The sequence below is a fragment of the Diadema antillarum genome, unplaced genomic scaffold (genome assembly GCF_040938485.1).
Source record: "Diadema antillarum isolate AM-2024a unplaced genomic scaffold, OU_Dant_1.0 seq00001249_RagTag, whole genome shotgun sequence".
Classification (NCBI taxonomy): Eukaryota; Metazoa; Echinodermata; class Echinoidea; order Diadematoida; family Diadematidae; genus Diadema; species Diadema antillarum.
The window spans coordinates 242932-262855 of NW_027272035.1; the positions used below are offsets into that span (position 1 = coordinate 242932).

At 39.2% G+C, this 19924-nt stretch overlaps 1 protein-coding gene across 1 annotated transcript; it reads right to left on the reverse strand.

Annotated features, from left to right (window-relative positions):
* Positions 1 to 6291: 6291 nt before the first annotated feature.
* LOC139745265 (golgin-45-like) lies at positions 6292 to 17147 on the reverse strand. Its single transcript, XM_071655666.1, has 7 exons — positions 17045 to 17147; positions 11262 to 11648; positions 10623 to 10780; positions 9805 to 10004; positions 8787 to 8915; positions 7729 to 7969; positions 6292 to 6644 (listed from the first exon to the last, which is right to left on the reverse strand). Exons 2-7 carry the CDS (start codon positions 11566 to 11568, stop codon positions 6471 to 6473), a joined length of 1209 nt encoding a protein of 402 aa, XP_071511767.1. The 5' UTR covers positions 11569 to 11648; positions 17045 to 17147; the 3' UTR covers positions 6292 to 6470.
* Positions 17148 to 19924: the final 2777 nt, after the last annotated feature.

The following is a 19924-nucleotide window of genomic DNA, read 5'->3' on the forward strand; positions in this document are numbered from 1 at the left end:
ACTAGTAGATCTACCTGACTTTGATAATTGTCATTATGTAACATCATCTTCAATTGACAAGGCGATAAAACTTAACAATCATTTCATTATGCTGCTGGACTAATGGGGTTAGTTGAACTATATTGTTTTTAATGTGCTATACTTTTTCCTCCTATCAATCACATGTATTTTTGGGTGGAATGTATTTTGACATAAAGCATCATAGAATCAACCGCCTTTGGGGTCGGGAATTTTGTCATATCATATTGTGATTTAGATTCTGCTCTATGCCGATTTTGTTTTATTTCTATTAACTTTTTAAACTTCCCCATAGACTTTGTTCACCAGCCAACTACATCCCACCCTCTTTGGATAATGTGAACCAATCAAACATTGCTTTTACTTTTTAATAACATGTCTATACATAGCTATCAGACCAAAAATATTCAAACCGCTTTAAGTCTTTATGAGTGAAATTACAAATATCAATATATCTTTAAAAATATTCAAATTGTCTAAATTCAACTTTATCTATGAAAGCAGACTTTTAACTTTTTTAAACATTTGAATAACCCCCATAAGAAATAAGAAACATATAAAGAGGGGAGGTGCGGACTATAAAAATTGCTTACGGGAACCAGGTAATCCCTGCGCTAAACCTATGGAATTCACACAATCTTGGAGGAAACGGGTTAAATTTGTTAGGAAATATGTAGGGCAATACCCAAAACCTTAAAGGGACTGTACAGTACTGGTTGAGGTGGGGATTCATGTTTTGAACATTCCTAAGTGAGATAATGAAAAGCCTCTCATGAAATATGAAAGAGCATGTAATTCTGAGAAGGATTCAACGTTTATTTGAGGAAAATTGGTTTTCAAATGGCTGAGATATCCAAAAAAGTGCTAATAATAAAAGGCGACATGCCCCAACTTTATTAGTATCTCTTTGTTTCACCTTGTTTTTGGATATCTCAGCCATTTCAAAACCGATTTTCATCGAATAAACTTTTGATACCTCTTAGAACCGCATGCTCTTTGACATCTCATAGAGTGGTTTCTGAATATCTCACGAAACGTTAAAAGCTAAATCTTCACCTCGACCAGAACTGTACACACCCTTTAAGTTCTCAATGGAATATGCAGCTCTTCTACTGGTAAACTAGTAGTTCTGGGAGAAAAAATGAACTGTGACATAGTCCTACACCTGGCTCAGTCATTGCCCAAGATTTAAAGTATCTGAGCCAGAGTCACATGTCACTCTTTGCCATTTCTCTACAGGAGGTAGACAGTACTAAAAAAATCCTTTACAAGAAATTATATGAAATTATTCAATGAAAAGGTGCTTAAGAAAACTGGACTATTCCAACACACCTCCCTCAGGTCTGCAACACAGACTAACCACCTGTTACCATAGGAAAACCAGTAAAAATGGTGTATTACTGTAAACATGCACATAATATGTCGTATTATGGGTCTGAATTTTAAGACTAGCAACCATGTACATTGCATTGCATTGTACAGAAACCTGGCGAATGCCCTGTGTATAGTCTTTGAATTCAGACATTATTGTTATGTACAAATTAAGGGCATTTTCTCATTTTTTCTGTTAGCGGATTTCTTGGAGCACCCCCTAATTTTGATCCTCATATATATACCAATGTCTGAGGAAAAAATGACACTTTTGTCCGGCGTGTCACGATTATCAGTATATTTGTCACTAAGCCACCCCACTAGATGTACGTCAATGAATGTGTGAAATCAGTGGGCGGAGCTAGTTGTATCTCGAGTCTGCTACAACCGCGACCGGTAGTTATGATGGAGCGAGCGCAGCATACAGTACGTCATTGCCGGGTTGGATCAGTACAAGTTTGTACTACATGTAGTATGTTGTACAATGTATAATATCAAAGAGATTTGGAGAATGATAAAGTACCGTACATGTAATTCAATTCAATTCAATTCAATTTTATTTGTTCAATGTACTACTACTTTAATCGCATCGCATATGATAAAGCCAATTCTAAAAAATGTGTACCAGTTTGGTATCTATGATGTGAAATATGTGCCAGTAATAAAATAGTACATGTAATAATAATCCTCTCTTTACAGTCAAGCTGATATCTTCACAGAGTACTGGAACTCACCCTTCAGTACAACTTCTTGTGATGTCACACGTGCAGAACAATAGGCCTTTAAAGAAAATAAATAAAATCAACATTCTCACTTTTCTTACATGATAAAAGAGCACTTGAATTGCCTCTTTCAGAAGGCAGGGGGAATAAGATATATATCAAGTTGAGGAAATATGTACTTTTTTTTCAATTCAACATTTTCACTTTTCTTACACAGTGGCGGATCCAGAGGGGGGCGCACCTGGCACCAGAAATATTACTTGCGCCCCCCCCCCCCCCTTTACAGAAATCCTCGATCCGCTCCTGTTATGGAGCACTTAATTGACTTGCCTCTTTCAGAAGGCTGGGGCAATAATCTATTTTACCCTTAGCATATATCAAGTCAAGGAAATGCGTACTCTTTTTTTTTTAAATGAAATTTTGTGGAATTGCTCTTATTCTCCTTATATTGCATGTGACATCATAAACTGCTGTAGTCTTCTCACAAAGCAGTGACCAAGCAGAAATGTTACAAATAAACGTTTGAACAGATTGTCTGATTTTCCAAAAACTTTCACTGATCTATTAAAGTGTTCTACTGATATTACAAAACATGTATATTGGAATTAAGGTGCTCCTTAAAATCATTACCACACCACTAACATGTGGATATGTATGCTTGCAAAAGTTTGCTCCTCAAGCAACTTTTGTTTTGAACCAATTAGATTTGGCAACTATGATATCGTTGGTCAAGAATGATAAGGGCATTAAGTTGCCACTAAACCCGTAGTGTTCAAGACAACGTAACGCCCTTCTCATTCTCAATAGACGATATGATTATAGTTACCTATTTCTCTGCATCATTTCTGTATGTCCCTATACAGACACCTATGGCAAGGTATTCAGTGACTTGCTACTGTCAATTTCTCTAAAACTTGATTATTATTTGGACAAACCCTCCAAATGTAATAATGTGACTGTCCCACTTGGGAGTTATAGCAAGAGAAAAGAGATTTGTAGAAACTCTTATCAAATCCTTTTCTGTTATCAGCAAGTTTCATGACATGTCTGTGGTGAATGGAGTACTAAAGCATGCCAAGGAATGCACCAATTGTTGTACAAAGTTATGAAATGAGGGTTGGTTTCAAAATTAATTTTAATTGTTTTATTTTTTCAGGAAGAGACTTGCTGAGCAAAAAGCGCTCTGTCAGGCAAACTAAAACTAAAACCAGAAACAAAAGAACAACCTTTAAAACTACATGTAACTGTACTTATTATACATCACAATGTAGACTAAACACTTGTGTATTACACGAGTGTCAGTCTCCCTGCTTAAGTGTCATTACTGTAAAAAGTGGATATTTTCATGTGAGCAACTTTTTGCCCTCAGCCAGGTAAGACGAATTTCACATGTTTTTAATTCTGCAGAATCAAGACATTAATTAGTGGTGCATATATGTAACAAGCCAAAATACTTGCTTGCTTTCATCATTGTGCTAGTTTCTGGTTGCGCGAAATGCGCACAAATTTCCACATTGCAAAAATTTAAACCTTTACAGTACTTGATAAGCAAGTTTGTGTGTGTGTGTGTGTGTGTGCGTGTGTGTGTCTGTGTGTGTGTGTCTGTGTCTGTGTGTGTGTTTGTGTGTGTCTGTGTGTGTGTGTCTGTGTCTCTGTGTGCTTGTGTGTGCAGATGTACAAAGTGTATTCTCAATTCATCTATTGTGCACACAAGCCTGATCTTTACTGAATGAAATACAATGTACATATTGTTCAAATCTAAGGGTGAAACCGTCTCATTGTTTCCCCATACTTTCATGCATCAAGCGCTGAACAAAACAGCTTCAAGGTTTCCAGGAAATGCAAAATGAATGGAAAGAGAACAGTCATGTAAACATTGAAGGACTTCAGTATGTATATATACCACTCTTAAGGACTTTATGTATGTACTGTACTTCATATTTCCTTTATTTCATGAAGTCTCATGGCACAGCGTGATATTATGTGATACATACAGTAAAAACGATTCGGTGAAAATGGCAAATATGGAAAATGATAAACAACCCTAACCCCCCTTTTTTTATATAAAGAGAAAAAGTAAATTGCTATTGAACAGAGGTTGTATGGATGCATATTCTCTGCAAAGGTTACACTGCTGCAACATGCTTCATCATAAATGTATCACAAAGCCTTCAGAACGTCCGAATATGTACAAGTACAAAAATATCTCAAATCTTTTTTCACTTGTATACATTATATTTTCACCATTACATCATAATTAAGCATGTGCAGTTTGCATGACTTATATAAGTAGTGTAGCAAAGGTGGGTGTACACATTTTCTGCAAAACATGTGTCAGTATTTCAAGCTATGTGATATTGCAACACCCCAGGCTTTCAAAAACAGGACTCTTGAAATTAAGGCACTATCACAAACACTAGGGTTTGCTTGCTCTTGCTATTTTCTTTGAGTGTTTTTTATATCAATTTTACTCTTGTTTTCCAGCCAAGATGGACATTACTACGGAAATAAAGCTATAAAAATTATAATGTGTAGCACAACAGTTCATACAAATTGCACTTTTCAGTTCAGCTCACTTATTCAAAAGAATGTTCATACTCTCTTGATTGTACTTCTTTGCTGTCTTTTTTTTTTTTTTTTTTTGCACTAAAGCTCTGCTATAAAAAGTTACATGGCTTTGAAAAGTAGAATGTTCCCAAAAATGCTCATGCATTGCAGTCTCAGAATAATGTGGCACACACGGGGTGTATGATTATGTACACCATGGCATACAAAAAGAAAAACAGAACATCTGAAAAGGCTCTCTTCTATCACAGATGATAATAAGAAATGTGTGTATAACAAACCAAAAATTTTCTGTTTTGAATCTGGAATCATGGAGGTTGTTGTTGTTGTTTTTTCATGAACACCTGAAGTTTCCAAAATATTGTGCTGGGATTGAGGCAAAATATACAAAGGTATTATACACTAAATTACAATGCTACCCCAGTGTGACATGCCAAGCAGGCAGCTGCCTTCCTAGACCCACTCTTTATGGCAATTGGTAATATGAGTAATGTACGGTAATAAACATAGCAACTCATTTTTCTCAACTCAAATAAAACAATCTTGTCAAATTAAGCTACACATTTTCACATCATCACACCTTTCTGCATGCCATAATAAACTATTCTGGAAATTAAAGCAGAACTAATTTCCTGGTGAAAAGTGATTCATGTGGAATGCTACTGCTCATTGCTTTTCACACAAGAGAAAAAGTTAGAACTACTGTTGACCAAAAGATCAGCCTGTATCTTGTCATCAGGGATATGTTCCGTGGAGACTAAGGGGGTGTTGCAAGAAAGTCGAGTTGCAATCAATTGCAAATATCTATTGCAAACTTTGCAATAGATTTTGGGAGATGCAATTGATTGCAACTTTCTTGCAACACCCGTAAGTCTGGCTTCACGGAATCACCTCAGAGCCAAATAATATCATGTCAAAAAATGATTCAAAACTCCTCCAGACAGACAAATTCTTCTGTGTAGAACTACTGCTACATACTGTGTATGGCAATATGGTGCACATGCATATCATCACATTTGCAAACTTGGCTAATAGCTGGACAATTATACCTTATTCATACACACATGTAACTCATTACAGCTGATCATAACACAGGCATGTTGTGTGTATGCTCAGCTTCAACCATTGTTATGTTTGTGCTATAGCCTGCTCTGTCACCAGTCACATGGGCTTGAGTAGCATATCAGAACATATTGGGTTCAATGTGCATAGGATTTTGCTGCTTTATTAAACCTGTATCTGACTGTCAGTATCTGTTTGATGAAATCATCTCAAATCCTCTGGAAAGCACCTACAAAGTATGTTTACAGTATAGAAATCTTCCAGTCTATGACAGTTATTGATGACACTGTAACTACATGTATGTAAACTTTTAACACAACCTTAAATCCTGTTGAGGATGTTGCAAGTGTTCATGATGTAGAGAATGCAGTACTACCTCCCAAAAATGAAAACTGATGAAATGATGCACCAAAGCAAAATATATATCAGTGAATTTCCATGTGACACATACTTCTCCATTTAGACTCCTTTCTCCAAGCTGAGATATTCATAATGACCCAACTAGTCACAGTATATGAGTTTGTCGGAAAAAGTGTTTACTGTTTCATGATCTGTTACAAAGACGCCTTATATTCCACTGATGCCTGATATTCCACTGATACAGCTGTAACAAATGGGGATGTTTCTGTATGACAGCTCAGAGTCTCACAAAATGTCTCAAAATTGAGGATGTTCCTCTTTTGGCAGAAACTGATGAAAGCGATGCTGTCAAGCCTTTGTTCCTAAGGAATTTCACACCACATGGATTTCTCCCTTGCAGCGGTTACAGCAGTTGACGGTGATGTTCTCATAGCGGGTGTGAGGGTGGTAGCGATGGGTCATGTTGACCTTGGGGACAGGGCCCTGAAGGAAACTTTGTTGCTGAATCTGTTCAAGTTTCATGATTGGCTGCTTGTTGAGCAGAATCTGCAGACAGGAAGCAAGGAACCAATGGAAATCATTAAGAATCAACCAAACTTCAACAGTTTCTCCTATCTGTAGTTTTTGCAGATAAACAAGCAGATATTTTTGTATGAAAGCCCTTGAAAGTAACATAGTTTTTATGGAACATATGCAAATAACAAAGTACAACATCTGCAAACACTGAGCAAAAACTGGTGAAATATGAGAGGAGAGAGGAGTTGCACCTTTCTATTGTCAGATACAGCACTTACTTAACATGATAGCTAAGTGAACAGAAAAGAATCTCAGATCAGACAACTATGCCACTTTCAACTTGCTATGTCCATAAAAGAAGAAAAACAGAATCTTTTCCACCATACATGAAAATACTGAGAAAAAAACAAAATGGCATGACACCAAGAACTAGCAAATCGCCAGTCAAATGCTAACATTTCAATTCGATTTAAAGACAAAAAGTACAATTGAAGCTAAGCTCTCTTTGATTACATCACTATCTGAAAGATATACCAAATCACGACACAGATATTTGGCATTGTGAGTTTTGTCTATCTAATCAATTCGATTATTCAATCATTTGACAAACAAATGCAAATATAAAGAAACTAGAAAAGCACTCTGAGAGCGCAGACCTCCGCTAAGCATGCAGCTCATTTCCACCACTGATCTTGTTCTTCCATAGAGATATCAGTGATTTGCACCCATACGTACTTATAGCATTGTGTGCTGAAAGTCGCCCGATTTCCCAATATAGAAACCTTTTGTTACGTCATAAACCCTCAGCTGCGTGGCGTGCCTTACCTTGGCAGAAACTAGAGCACTCACTTTAGTGCGCGCATGCAAACCTCAAATCCTGAACTCCGAAGTTCATTGACCCTTCCTCCCAAAATATAAAAAATCCTTCATAAATTCCCCTAAATTCTCAGATCATTACCAAAACTTAATCATCTCTTACTTGTATCATTCTAAATCTTTCCTGCAAGTTCCATTCAAATCTGTTGACTACTTTTTGAGTTATTTTGCACACGGACAAACAAACCAACGGTAATGAAAACATAACCTCCTCCCTTGGTGGAGGTAATAATCTTACATCTTTGGCAAGCATCTCTGCAGTCGTCCAGTCCACAAAGTTAAAACCCCTCTGACCAGGAATGTTTCCCCCTTCTGGCCCCTGATGGTGTCGACCGACATCACCCAGGAGAACACTGGAGATCGTGGAAGACAGCTGCTCATTGACCAGGGCCAGCGTGATGACGTTGCTCGGCGTTTTGCTGCTCTCCTCCGTGATGCTGTGGTTTCTCTGTAGAGCCCTGGATAGATACTGTAACAACCTGGAAGGACGAGGAAGAAAGGGAAAGATCATAGGTCCGGTCAGCATGAGTGATATCTTTTTAAGTTTTCTCTCATATATATATATATTTTTGTATCATGACAGTCTCATCAAAAGGATTTGCTGCTCTGCATGCGGACTCCTTAGCCAAGACATGCTCATCATCCATTGATAATAACAGTACATATTTCACAAGGCAGGGAGAAGATACTTTGACAATGTTAAAGGATGCATAATAAAACTAAAATGGATTTCAACATGAGCTTTTGCCAGCATTCTTTTGTTTATTGCAACTGATTAACAAATTGCCCTACATCAATGTAATTTGTATCAGTTGCAATTAAAACAACTTGACAAGACAATTTAAAGAAAAACAACTTCACGCAAAATTTCATTAATTTGATTTCTTTTTTCTTTGTTTGTTTGTTTGTTTAGTTTAGTTCAGTTAAGTTTGCTGGCAATAATCCTTCAAAAGCTATGAATAATTTTGATGAAATACTCAGGACAGGTCAATTGTGGTGAAAGGGACAGGTGACTGATTTTGTGTTGTGACCAATGTCATTATTAGGATTCAGCCTTTTTTTTTTTTTCAAAGATACATGCAGAGTTGAAGTGGCTTTATTGACCCTATGGCCCTGGTGGAGGCTTGTGCTCTCAAGTAGCTTCTAACTTTGGTTTGGAGTTGGACTAATTTACAAATGTTCAGTCTTCTCAGCTGATGTCAATGCTTGAGTATTTGAATATGAGAGGGTTTGAAAGTGGGGGACTCAACCCGCAAGCATTAGAGGGAGAAGAAGACAGCTGGATGATGCTCTTACCGATTGGTGGACATCATGTGTCTTCTCATTTCAGCTCTCTCGTCAAGGAGCTTCTGGAGGGCGTGGCAGGATTCCTGCTGAAGCATGTCTAGGTGTGTCCTGGAAGACACTAGTTCATCTACCTGTAATCTGATAGTAGTAGAGAAGCGGAACAGTACAGATAAGAGTGAAGTTCATTACAGTAGATAGACATTGACTGGTTATTCAAGAGAAGCTTCAATGACATAAATTGGCATAATTAATTGCTGACTAGGCATCTAGTCGTAATTCTAAGATCATATTTCAAGATATCATCATCCTGTAAATCATGTTGCATTGCATTTGCAGACCATCTAAAACTAACCTTGAGAAAAAATAGAAAACACAGCGTACAATTCTCTTGCATTCATCTAGCATAAATAGGTTGAATGGAGGCCTTGAAATTAACATCAAATACAGAAAAGGGAAAACAGAAATATTCGTGCATTGTTAAGTGTCGTAAAACACTTCAACTAACACATACATAAAGTGATTCATGTTTTTACAATCTTGAGATGACAAACACATTATCATAATAAGAGCTTGACATATCTCGTATTTTGTGATATTTCTGCAATATTACTGCCAATACTGTCATTATTGAAAGCAAGTCAGAAGCAGGCAGAAGAACTTGAAGAATAATTAACCCATTGAGGACGGGCCGATTTTGGTACAACACGCATTTCCCATAGACACTTGCCTTGGTATTACTGTACGAGCTGAAATTTTCGTGGTGGTTTCTTTTTCGCGAATTTCGCAATTCGCCTTTGAACCGCGAAAATAACAACGCGCGAATAGCTAAGTTCAGTTAGACCCTCGCAACCGCGAAATTAACAACACGCCAAAATGTCCTCCATGTAGCAATTCGCGAAAATATCTGTACACGACAATTTCAGCTCGTACAGTAGTTACTCGGGACTCATCCTCAATAGGTTAAATTCTCATGAAATACTGTAGAAGCCCTCTGTGCACATAGAAACTGTACAAGTACAACCAGTACCTGCTTCCCAGAAATTTGCTCCTCCACACGTCACACTGGATGTTGACTTTCTCCAGGGATTCGCGTTCTTTGAGGAGGGCCGTCATGGTGTTCTCTAGGTCCTGGGCCAGTTGGGCGCGGTCCCGGGCCATGCCCTCTAGTTGCAACTGTAGGTCTGCCCCCATTGAAGCTACCAAGAGTTTCTTCAGCTCCTTATTAACCTGCACAATTAAACAATCAAAAGAAATCAATGTAGAAGTTTACTCCTGATTTGAACTTGGGAGATGCAGGTTTAGCTCTATCAATCAAAACTAGCTATCTACATCATGCAAATGAGGTAGTGACTGGGATCACTGCAACAAATTTGACCACCTCAACTTCATCCTCTGATGTATTGCACATTCAAGAACTTATTACCAAATGATGCTACAGTAATATGACTGAGACAATTTTTTCTTTTAAGAGGTGCCCATAGGACCTCAAGTTGAATTACTGTCAGCCAAATAATCATTGACTAGATTGACTTCTTATCAAATCTAACTTTGTCTTCACTACCATTATCTGTTGGATTTCCTTTTCCTACCCTTCAGTGTGTAAAGTGTAAATATAACTGTGAACTTAATGGAGCATTTTTGACACCCAACATGCAAAAACATTTCGTTTGGTACCAAATCAGACTTGCCCTTAAGTTACCTCCATACTAACAAATAAACAAATAAATAAATACATAAATAGTACATATATTTTACAGACCAAAACAAGGCCATTATGGATTACATTTGCACATTTCCTAAGCATCAAAAGCCACAAACTTAGGTAAGAGATGACTGGATCATCACCTGAGTCTGTGCTGTGAGTTCTGCTTGCAGTTCCATACATTTTTTCTCGAGCGTGTCCCTGGCTTTCTGGGCTCCATTGAGGGCGTTCTCCGCCTTCTCCAGACGTTTGCTTTGGTCTGCATACAGCTCTTGAAGTAGACCTTCCCCAGCTGTACTGACTGAAAGACCAATTCATACATGAAAAATAAGCTGCATGCTAACTGCTCATTGACAAAACCCAAACTTGTTTGCATGCACACACTATGGGTTAGAATAATACAGTAGCATGTGCTTACTACTGAAACCATTTACAGAGCAATGATATGTACACATATGAAAATTTGGAAAACTGCACTGACTATTGTTTCATACTTTTAAAACTTGCAACTGATCATGAAGTGAAAATATCAGAGATATAGGAAGACAGGCAGATCAATAAGAACACAGTCATTTAATTCGTATACTTTATAGAACATAAACTGCACATTGATTCATCTGTAAATGCCTATGATAACAACTTCATGATTTTTCTGCACATTAGATGACACTAACATACTTGTAACAATAAGAAAGATGGTGAGTTTCAGATGCATTTATCAATAATTGCACAAATCTTAATCTATACATTCCATGGAGTTCAAAATCACAAGGCATGTTTACCTGCTGTCTTCTTCTCTTGTAGCTGTACTGATTCATGAATGTCCTCAAAGTTTTGAGCTTTTTGGCTTTGTCTTTGACGATAGGCGACATCAGTGGAATTTCTGTTCTTGCTCTCAAAGAAAATCGGGTTAGCTCTTGCCTGCCTGAAGCCACCCGTTTGTCCACGTTCAAGTGATGATGGCAGCCCAGTCATTTCTCTGCCCTCAGCTTCCGGACGCGGACTCGAGGAAGTGAAGGTTTCATTGTCACGTATCATGTACTGTGATTTCACAGACATGAGGCGTTGCTGTCTCCGTATTGATGCCATATTTTAAATCTTTCGTGGTATCACCTCCAACCTTTAGTTTAACAGCATTGTCGACCGGTCTCTAGACACTCTACTCTCCACTGCAAAAAAGGACATTCAAAATGTACAGAAATTTGATTGTTTTGAAATTGTTATTAAAGATTTGTACAGAGAGGTCAAGGTATAAACAAACAAATAAAAAGTTCATGGCAACTCTTCAAAAAGCCAATACAATAAGTCCATACAGTATTTTTCATTATCTTCTTCTTCATGTACTGGATGTAACCAGGTTACTATTCTAGGCTACCGAGTGATAGGGGACTCTACTAAGTTTATAGTAAAAAAAGTTGGAATAGACTTCCCAATGTCCCCCCCCCCCCTTCATTTCGTCATACCACCCTACCTTATCAGTCAACCTTCTCAGCTCAGCTTATACACATGGGTACTATCAATATGACTGTGATTTACCATGTTTAATGTTGTCTGTAGACAACTTGTAACTGTTAGTACTTTTGTGTCTACAAAATAGTAAGTCTAATGCTCATTGACCACCTATTTTTAGATTGACCACCCTCGCGCAATGGCTCTCTTGCGTATACACTGTAGATCTAAAATCAAAAAGTACGCGTGGGAGGGATTACAATACGGATATGCTGCTGACTGCGACATTCGAACATGAATACAAATCAAGAGAAATTAGGGGGATTTTATATACAGGTAAATAACATGAGGAAACAGGAGGAAAAAGAATTAAAGGAAATCTGCATTTGTAAATACAGACCAATGAAACCAAGGATATTGTCCTCAGAAAAGATCTCACCCCTCTGCAGCGTGATGAGGAAAAAAACTTAAGGAAGATTTGGCAAGAAAAAAAGGCAGATTCGACACAAAAAGGAGATATCCATGCCAAGTGGATAAGAAGAAATGGGAAAGTCATCAACATAGGGTCCTACCCGGACACTGTCAACCTAACGGCACCTCAAGAACCCAACAGGATCAATCAAGAGGAAGAAATACAACCCATAGTGGATCTGCAGAGCAAGCAGCACTTTCCAGATCTCGAAGAGTAGTCACTGAGCGAGATTTTTACCCTGCACCTGCACAGCACAACCTGAAATGTATATACACCAATGCTGATACTTTACTGAATAAGCGACACAAGTTAGAGGCACTTATCTCCTTGCACAACCCTCACATTATAGGAATCACAGAAGTGAAACCAAAAAACTCACGATATGAGCTAATGCCAAGAGAAATCCACTTGGATGGCTTCGAACTTTTCCACAATCTTCACGAAGAAGGACGAGGAGTGTGCCTGTATGTGCATTCATCTTTAAAAGCAGAGAAATGTCACAAAATGGGAGGAGAAGCCTTCAAAGATGCAGTGTTTGCAGAGATCTCATTGTCACACTCAAAACTCCTCATTGGTGTGGTTTATAGGAGCCCAGGAAGTACTGATACAGCAAATGACGAGTTAAATACATTAGTAGAAGACTTTGGTTCTTGTGGAAACTGTGACAAACTCCTCCTTGGGGATTTTAACTTTCCAGAAATAGACTGGAAATGGAGTCATGTTGCAGAGGACCAAACCATCCTGCAAATAGATTTCTAGAAACCACAAGGGACGCATTCCTCATACAACACCAACACCAACCAACTAGACATCGCACTGGCCAGCAGTCAAATACACTAGACCTCGTGTTCACAAATGAGGAGGACATGATATCAGGAATTCAAACAACAGCAGGAATAGGCAAAAGTGATCACTGCGCTCTTATTTTCTACATCAGAGGAAAAGAAATCGTTGGGAAAGATAACCCTGCAAAGTATCTACATTCTAAGGCAGATTACGACAGTATGATAGAGAAACTGAGTGATATTGACTGGAAAGGAGAATTTTCTTCCAAAACAGTGGACAATGCTTGGAATTTCTTGAAAGATACGGTGTTAGCGATTTTCAACAGATACACCCCAAAAAAAGATGTTAGAAAAGGACAACATAAGAAACCGTGGATGGATACAGCCACACTAGCAAGTGTCAAGAAGAAACACCAGCTTTATAGACGATGGCAACGGACAAGGACAGAAGAGGACTGGAGAATATACGCTCGAGCAAGAAATCAAGCGAAATGGACCTGTAAGAAGGCAGTGAAAAGACTAGAGAAAAACATAGCTTCTGGAGTCAAGCAGGATCCAAAAGCCTTCTGGTCTTATGTGAAGACTAAAACCACAGCCCGAGAAAGTATTGCCAGTCTCATTAAGCCAGATGGAACTACCACAGAAACAGACGCGGAGAAAGCTCAGGTATTGCAAGACTTTTTCATAAGTGTTTTCACCCATGAAGACATGCAGAGAATGCCGGAACCTCTAGAAATTAACTATGAATCAGCACTGACAAACTTTGATATCTCACCAACAGATGTTTTTGAGCTGCTAAAGAAACTGAAGCCAAACAAGTCTCAAGGACCAGATGGACTACATCCACGTTTACTGCAGAAGTTAGCAGGCGTCCTTGATGTACCACTTGCGCTCCTGTTCAAGATGAGTCTAGAAAAGGGTGAATTTCCTCTTGATTGGAAGTCAGCTAATGTTACCCCAATCTTCAAAAAGGGGAACAAACAGGAGAGCAAGAACTATAGACCAGTGAGCCTTACATGCGTTGTATGCAAGATTTTGGAGTGCATGGTGAGAAAACAAATAATGGAACATCTGTTAACAAATGAGATGCTGTCTGTACACCAACATGGATTTATTGCTGGTCGTTCCTGCACCACTCAGTTGCTGGAAGTACTTAATGACTGGACACATGTACTGGAAGATGGAGGTAATATTGATGCCATTTACATGGACTTTATGAAAGCATTTGACTCTGTACCGCATCTCCGACTACTGCAGAAAGTTGAATCCTTTGGTATCAATGAACAGGCCCTGCGGTGGATCAGAGCATTCCTAGTTGGAAGAAGACAACAAGTAGTAGTAAATGGTCAGCAGTCGGAATGGTCATCAGTACACAGTGGAATTCCACAGGGAAGCGTACTCGGGCCACTGTTGATCCTGATGTATATTAATGACCTTCCCAATACTATTGAGTCTGGAATCAAGCTTTTTGCAGACGACACTAAACTTTATGCTCGAAGCGACACCTTGGAAGATTCTCAGAAATTGCAACTTGATTTGAATAAGATGCAGAAATGGGCAGAGGAATGGCAACTTAGATTCCATCCTGACAAGTGCACGGTGTTGAAGATAGGCAGGTCACCCTCAAGTCATGAATATTGCATGAAAAGTGGCAGTCAAACAGTAACCCTGAAAGAATCGGAAGTGGAAAGAGACCTCGGAGTGCTTGTAGATTCTAAGCTCTCCTTCAAAGATCACATCTCCCAGGCTGTGTCCAAGTCCAACAAACTACTAGGGGTAATACGAAGAGCTTTCACAAACATTGATGAGGACACTTTCAAACTTCTGTACAGAGGACTTGTGAGGCCCGTCTTAGAGTATGGTCAAGCAGCATGGTCACCGTACAGGATTGGTGAACAGAGGAGACTTGAAAATGTCCAGCGTAGGGCCACAAAGATGGTACCAAGCTTGAAGGACATACCCTACAAAAGCCGGTTAAGACGCCTCAAATTACTAACGCTTATCCATCGCAGAAGGAGGGGTGATATGATTGATGTCTACAAATATGTCCATGGCTTATATAACACTGACACTGACCTGCTACATCTCAATAATGAAGATAGAACACGTGGTCACACTCTGAAGCTGAAGAAGACATTCGCTCACCTAGATGTTAGAAAGTTCTTCTTCTCAAATAGAGTGGTGGAATCATGGAATAAGCTACCAGAAGATGTAGTCAGTGCCCCATCTGTGAACTCCTTCAAAAACAGACTAGACAACTACTGGAAAGAATTGCCCTCTGTTTATGACCCTGAAGGATACTAACAGATGTCCTGAATCCTCCCTCTCCACACACACACCTTGCCATAGAACCACTCGTAATTGAAAGATTGATTCAAATGACTACCAATCGATCGATGAACAGGCCCGGACCTACTAGCATCGATGGATTAAAGTAAAGTAAGTAAGTAAAGTAAGTAAATACACATGTGACATACTGTACGAGCTGAAATTTTCGCATACAGATATTTTTGCGAATTGCTACTTGGAGGACATTTTTGCGTATTGTTAATTTTGCGGTTGCGAGGGTCTACAGACCATAGTTATTTGCGTGTTGTTATTATTTTCGCGGTTCAAAAGCAATTCGCGAAAATAAAATCACCGCGAAAATTTCAGCTCGTACAGTTTTGTCTACCTGTAGACTAGATCTAGTAAAGAACGGGTTTAAAGACTTATGAAAGTATTGTTAGCACATATTTGCCCATTCACTGGACTCAAAGTACTCAGCAGAGACTCCAACCCCAAGCACCTTCTGATCTGGAGATTCTCCCGCCTGAAACCCCTAGCAAACGGGAGACTCCAACTTGATGTGCGCGAAGCGCACATCACGGGGTCCAGGGCCCTGAAAGCTGTAGGGTTCTACCGATGCTCTCTATTTTTGTGCTATCTAAGGCCTATTTTTAAACATACGATGGCAATAAGTAAGAAATCATTTCAAGCGGGAGACACAGAGCCAGGGCGGGAGAAATTAAATCTCAAGCGGGAGAACGGGAGATTTTGCACAAATGGGCTTTCGGCGGGAGATCTCCCGTCGAAAGCGGGAGAGTTGGAGTCTCTGACTCAGGCCTGTAGGCTGTAGACGTGCTTTTCAATAATGAGAAAACCGGCGGTCAATTAAAATTATGACGAGCTTGCGCCGGTGTTCATTAAAAAAAAAAGTCACTTGTGTAAATTTGTCGCTAAAAATTCTGCACGTAGAGACGTATGGTATGGTACGACTAACGTTAGTACACAATCTGAGCCCGGGCCGGGATATGAATCTACGGTATTTTCTGCCTCGAGTGAAATGAAATTATCAAAAGGTGAGACTGTCTATGGCTGGGGATATCTTTCTAAGATTTCTAACACTTTTTTTTCACTAATTTTAGTGTTCTCAATTAGATCACATTTTGAATTTGATCACATCGTGAATTCTGACTAACTAACGTTACAACATCCCACAAATTTCACCTAACTTTTGACTAAAATATGGCGGATAGGCCCCTGAGTAAATTTTACAGAGTTCTTTCTACGGTTGTCAGGTTGTAAACTTCTGTTTCTGATCCTGCATAGCGATTTACACAACCCATAGTAAATTTATAGCCCGACTTGGGCTGTGTATGTAACAGTCTAATACACAACCCACACACTCTAAAATCCTCCCAAATCATGGTTGTTTAATGCCAGTGAATCATGCAAATTGAAATTGTCGAATTGTCAAAAATAAACTTTTGAGTCAAACCCGTGCCGTAAAAATCACGGGGCTGCCAATCACGGTAATAAGTCACAGAAATCACTACTGCAACAGCTTGTAGAAAGTTCCTTCGTGGAAATAACTCACAACGAATGAAGAGAAGATAACATTTCACGTCATTTCAGCCTCCACCAAAGAGATTTTATAGGGCTACTCTACTCTCTCAATTTGGCCTCCACGTATATCTCCGCCACGACTTCCGATACGAATGGCTGCATTCGATCGGAGCACTGCACGGTCCTTTAATTTACAGCGGCAGCACACAGAACACTGCACACACGGCGATCGGGCACCGTTTCAGACTGACTCTTTGCGTGGGTAGATGCGATCTCTCCTGATTCGTTGAGTCGACGCGCGCGCGCGCGTATAGAGCCACATCACTCCACACACAAACAACTTGCCCAGTCACATCTCGTTCGATCGCCAAAAGCGGACAGTTCGACACATTCTTCTTCTTCTTCTTCTTCTTCTTCTTCTTCTTCTTCTTCTTCTTCTTCTTCTTCTTCTTCTTCTTCTTCTTCTTCTTCTTCTTCTTCTTCTTCTTCTTCTTCTTCTTCTTCTTCTTCTTCTTCTTCTTCTTCTTCTTCTTCTTCTTCTTCTTCTTCTTCTTCTTCTTCTTCTTCTTCTTCTTCTTCTTCTTCTTCTTCTTCTTCTTCTTCTTCAAGTCTGCCTCCTTCAATAAGCTGAGGATTCTTGCAGACTGTGTTATTTTCAATATTACAGTAATATATTCCCTGCAATGATGCAGACAAGTTAAAACAGAAGTTAGTTATTTGTATAGACCACTAAAGCCTATGGCCCGTATATATTCTGCTAAAAACTTTAAACCGAGTTTAAACCAATGTTTGGTCTAAAATGGAGCTAAAGTGTTAAAACTTTGGTCTACAGTAAAATACGGGCCTATTACTGCTGAGAGCTGCATGCGTTGGATCTTTTTTTGCAACTTATATACACATGATTTATGGGGCTGTGCGGCCGGGGAGCTGTCAAAAAAAAACAACAACAAAAACACCCATCACATAATTCAATATGCCCCGTCTTGTAGCTTCTTCCCATCTAAAGTGAGAGGGGGAAGGCAAGTGAACCAATGACCCAGACCCCATAGTCCAACAGAACCCGTGCACCGGCCTGAAAAAACACCTTGCATGAGGCACCCAAAAGTACAAGGGGGAGTATAGACAGGGCGGATCAAGGAATTCCGAAAGGGGGCGCTCGCATTCTCCCATTTTTCTTTTTATTTCTTTTGTTTTTACAATAGATAAAGACTGGGTTCGCCCCCCCCCCCCACTGATAGATGTATACACACAGATTAGAGCAACCTTTTTTTTTTCACTCGTTTTTGGTGGGTTTATAGGTGCTATTATTTGGTAAATAAAACTCCAAGTAAGTCAGCTGGGGTCCATTACCGAGATGCCAACACAAGTTTCAAGTAAAGGCCTCAGAGCGCAGACAACACAGGGACCAGGGGCCGTGCAGTGTAAAAATCTGAATGAAAAGAACAGAGAAAACTTAAAATCAAAACAAACCCATGACTTTCTGAACTTTAATCTTGAGATTCTTCCCACTGACTTAAAAAAAAGATAAAAAAACTGAAGAAAAATGCATGTGTGCAGTCACTGTGTATAGCCGAATGCCATCATCGCTCCGCGGCAAATTCATTTTTGAAATACACAATCATTTTTGCAGCTTGAAATATAATTTGTAATCTTGATTTTTCTGGTATTTTCGCACCATGTTTCAGAGTCAAAACAGACAGTATAACTGTTGACGACGTGTCTAGTGTCTGCCGTTAAAGGACAAGTTCATCTTCATAGACATGTGGGTTGAGTGAATGCAGCAATATTAATAGTAAACATCAGTGAGAGTTTGAGCAAAATCGGACAATCCGTTAAAAAGTTATTAATTTTTGAAGTTTCTGCTCAGTCACGGCTGAAGACTACTATAGCTTGTGATGTCACATGAGTACGACGAAAGAAAGATTAAAGAAAATTCAACATATTTCCATTTTTCGCGCACAACAAAAGAACACTCGACTTCCCTCTTTCAGAAGGCAGGAGGAATGATATTACCCTAAACATCCACGTCAGTATCGCAAGTCGAAGAAATGTGCACTTTATTCAAACTACTAAAGTAAAGTTTTGTGAAATTCTCTTTTTTATTCTCCTTATATAGTTGGACGCATGTGACATCATACACTGTATGGGTATAGTGGTCTTCTCTTCCAGCAGTGACTGCGCATATACTTAAAATATTCGTAACTTTCTGAACGGATTGTCCAATTTTCTTCAAACTTTCACTGATGTGTGCTACTAATATCACTGCATTCTCTCAATCCTTATGTATATGAAGGTGGACTTCACACCATTTTTTGAGGTTTTGAAGTTTTGCTGCTTCCCATCATTTGCGTTAATTGAAAGGCAGTTGAGTCAGAAATTAAGGCATCTCAGTCAAAATGAGGGAAACAGTTCATTTGTCAGTGACATTGTCATTTTGTACGGCATCATGATTTATGTGACCTGATTCCTGGAGACGCCATGGATCCATTTTAGAGGGATTTGGATGCTTCCAGTGTGAGATTTAGAGGAAATAGGCCTGCATTACACCCATCCTCACTCCTATTTGACAATCAATAATTAAAGATATTGCCAAATAAGGGCATTCAGGTAAACTAAAAAAAAAAGTACATGGAATAAAGCCGAGTTATAATGGCCGAGTACACGTATTTTGAGGACTAGATGACTTTTGCTACTTCTTTGACCTACATATTACTTCCGGCAATCGAATGAAGACCGTGGCGCGGAACTTGCACTCGACGTCGCGCGCATGCATTCTACAATCACGTTCGTGCATGTCAGTCGCTCAACACATATCTGTGCATATCTGTGAATAATGCGTGCATCGAATGCATATGTGAACTGTGTGGGCCAGTGCTGTGCGGCAGCAGTGGACGAAGGATCCAAATCGTAA

Coding starts and splice junctions, on each gene's coding strand:
- LOC139745265 (XM_071655666.1), bottom strand. CDS start 11,568: ATGGCATCAATACGGAGACAGCAACGCCTCATGTCTGTGAAATCACAG. Junction 10,005..10,622: donor AACTCACAGCACAGACTCAG/GTGATGATCCAG, acceptor TTAATTGTGCAG/GTTAATAAGGAGCTGAAGAA. Junction 8,916..9,804: donor AGCAAATTTCTGGGAAGCAG/GTACTGGTTGTA, acceptor TACTACTATCAG/ATTACAGGTAGATGAACTAG.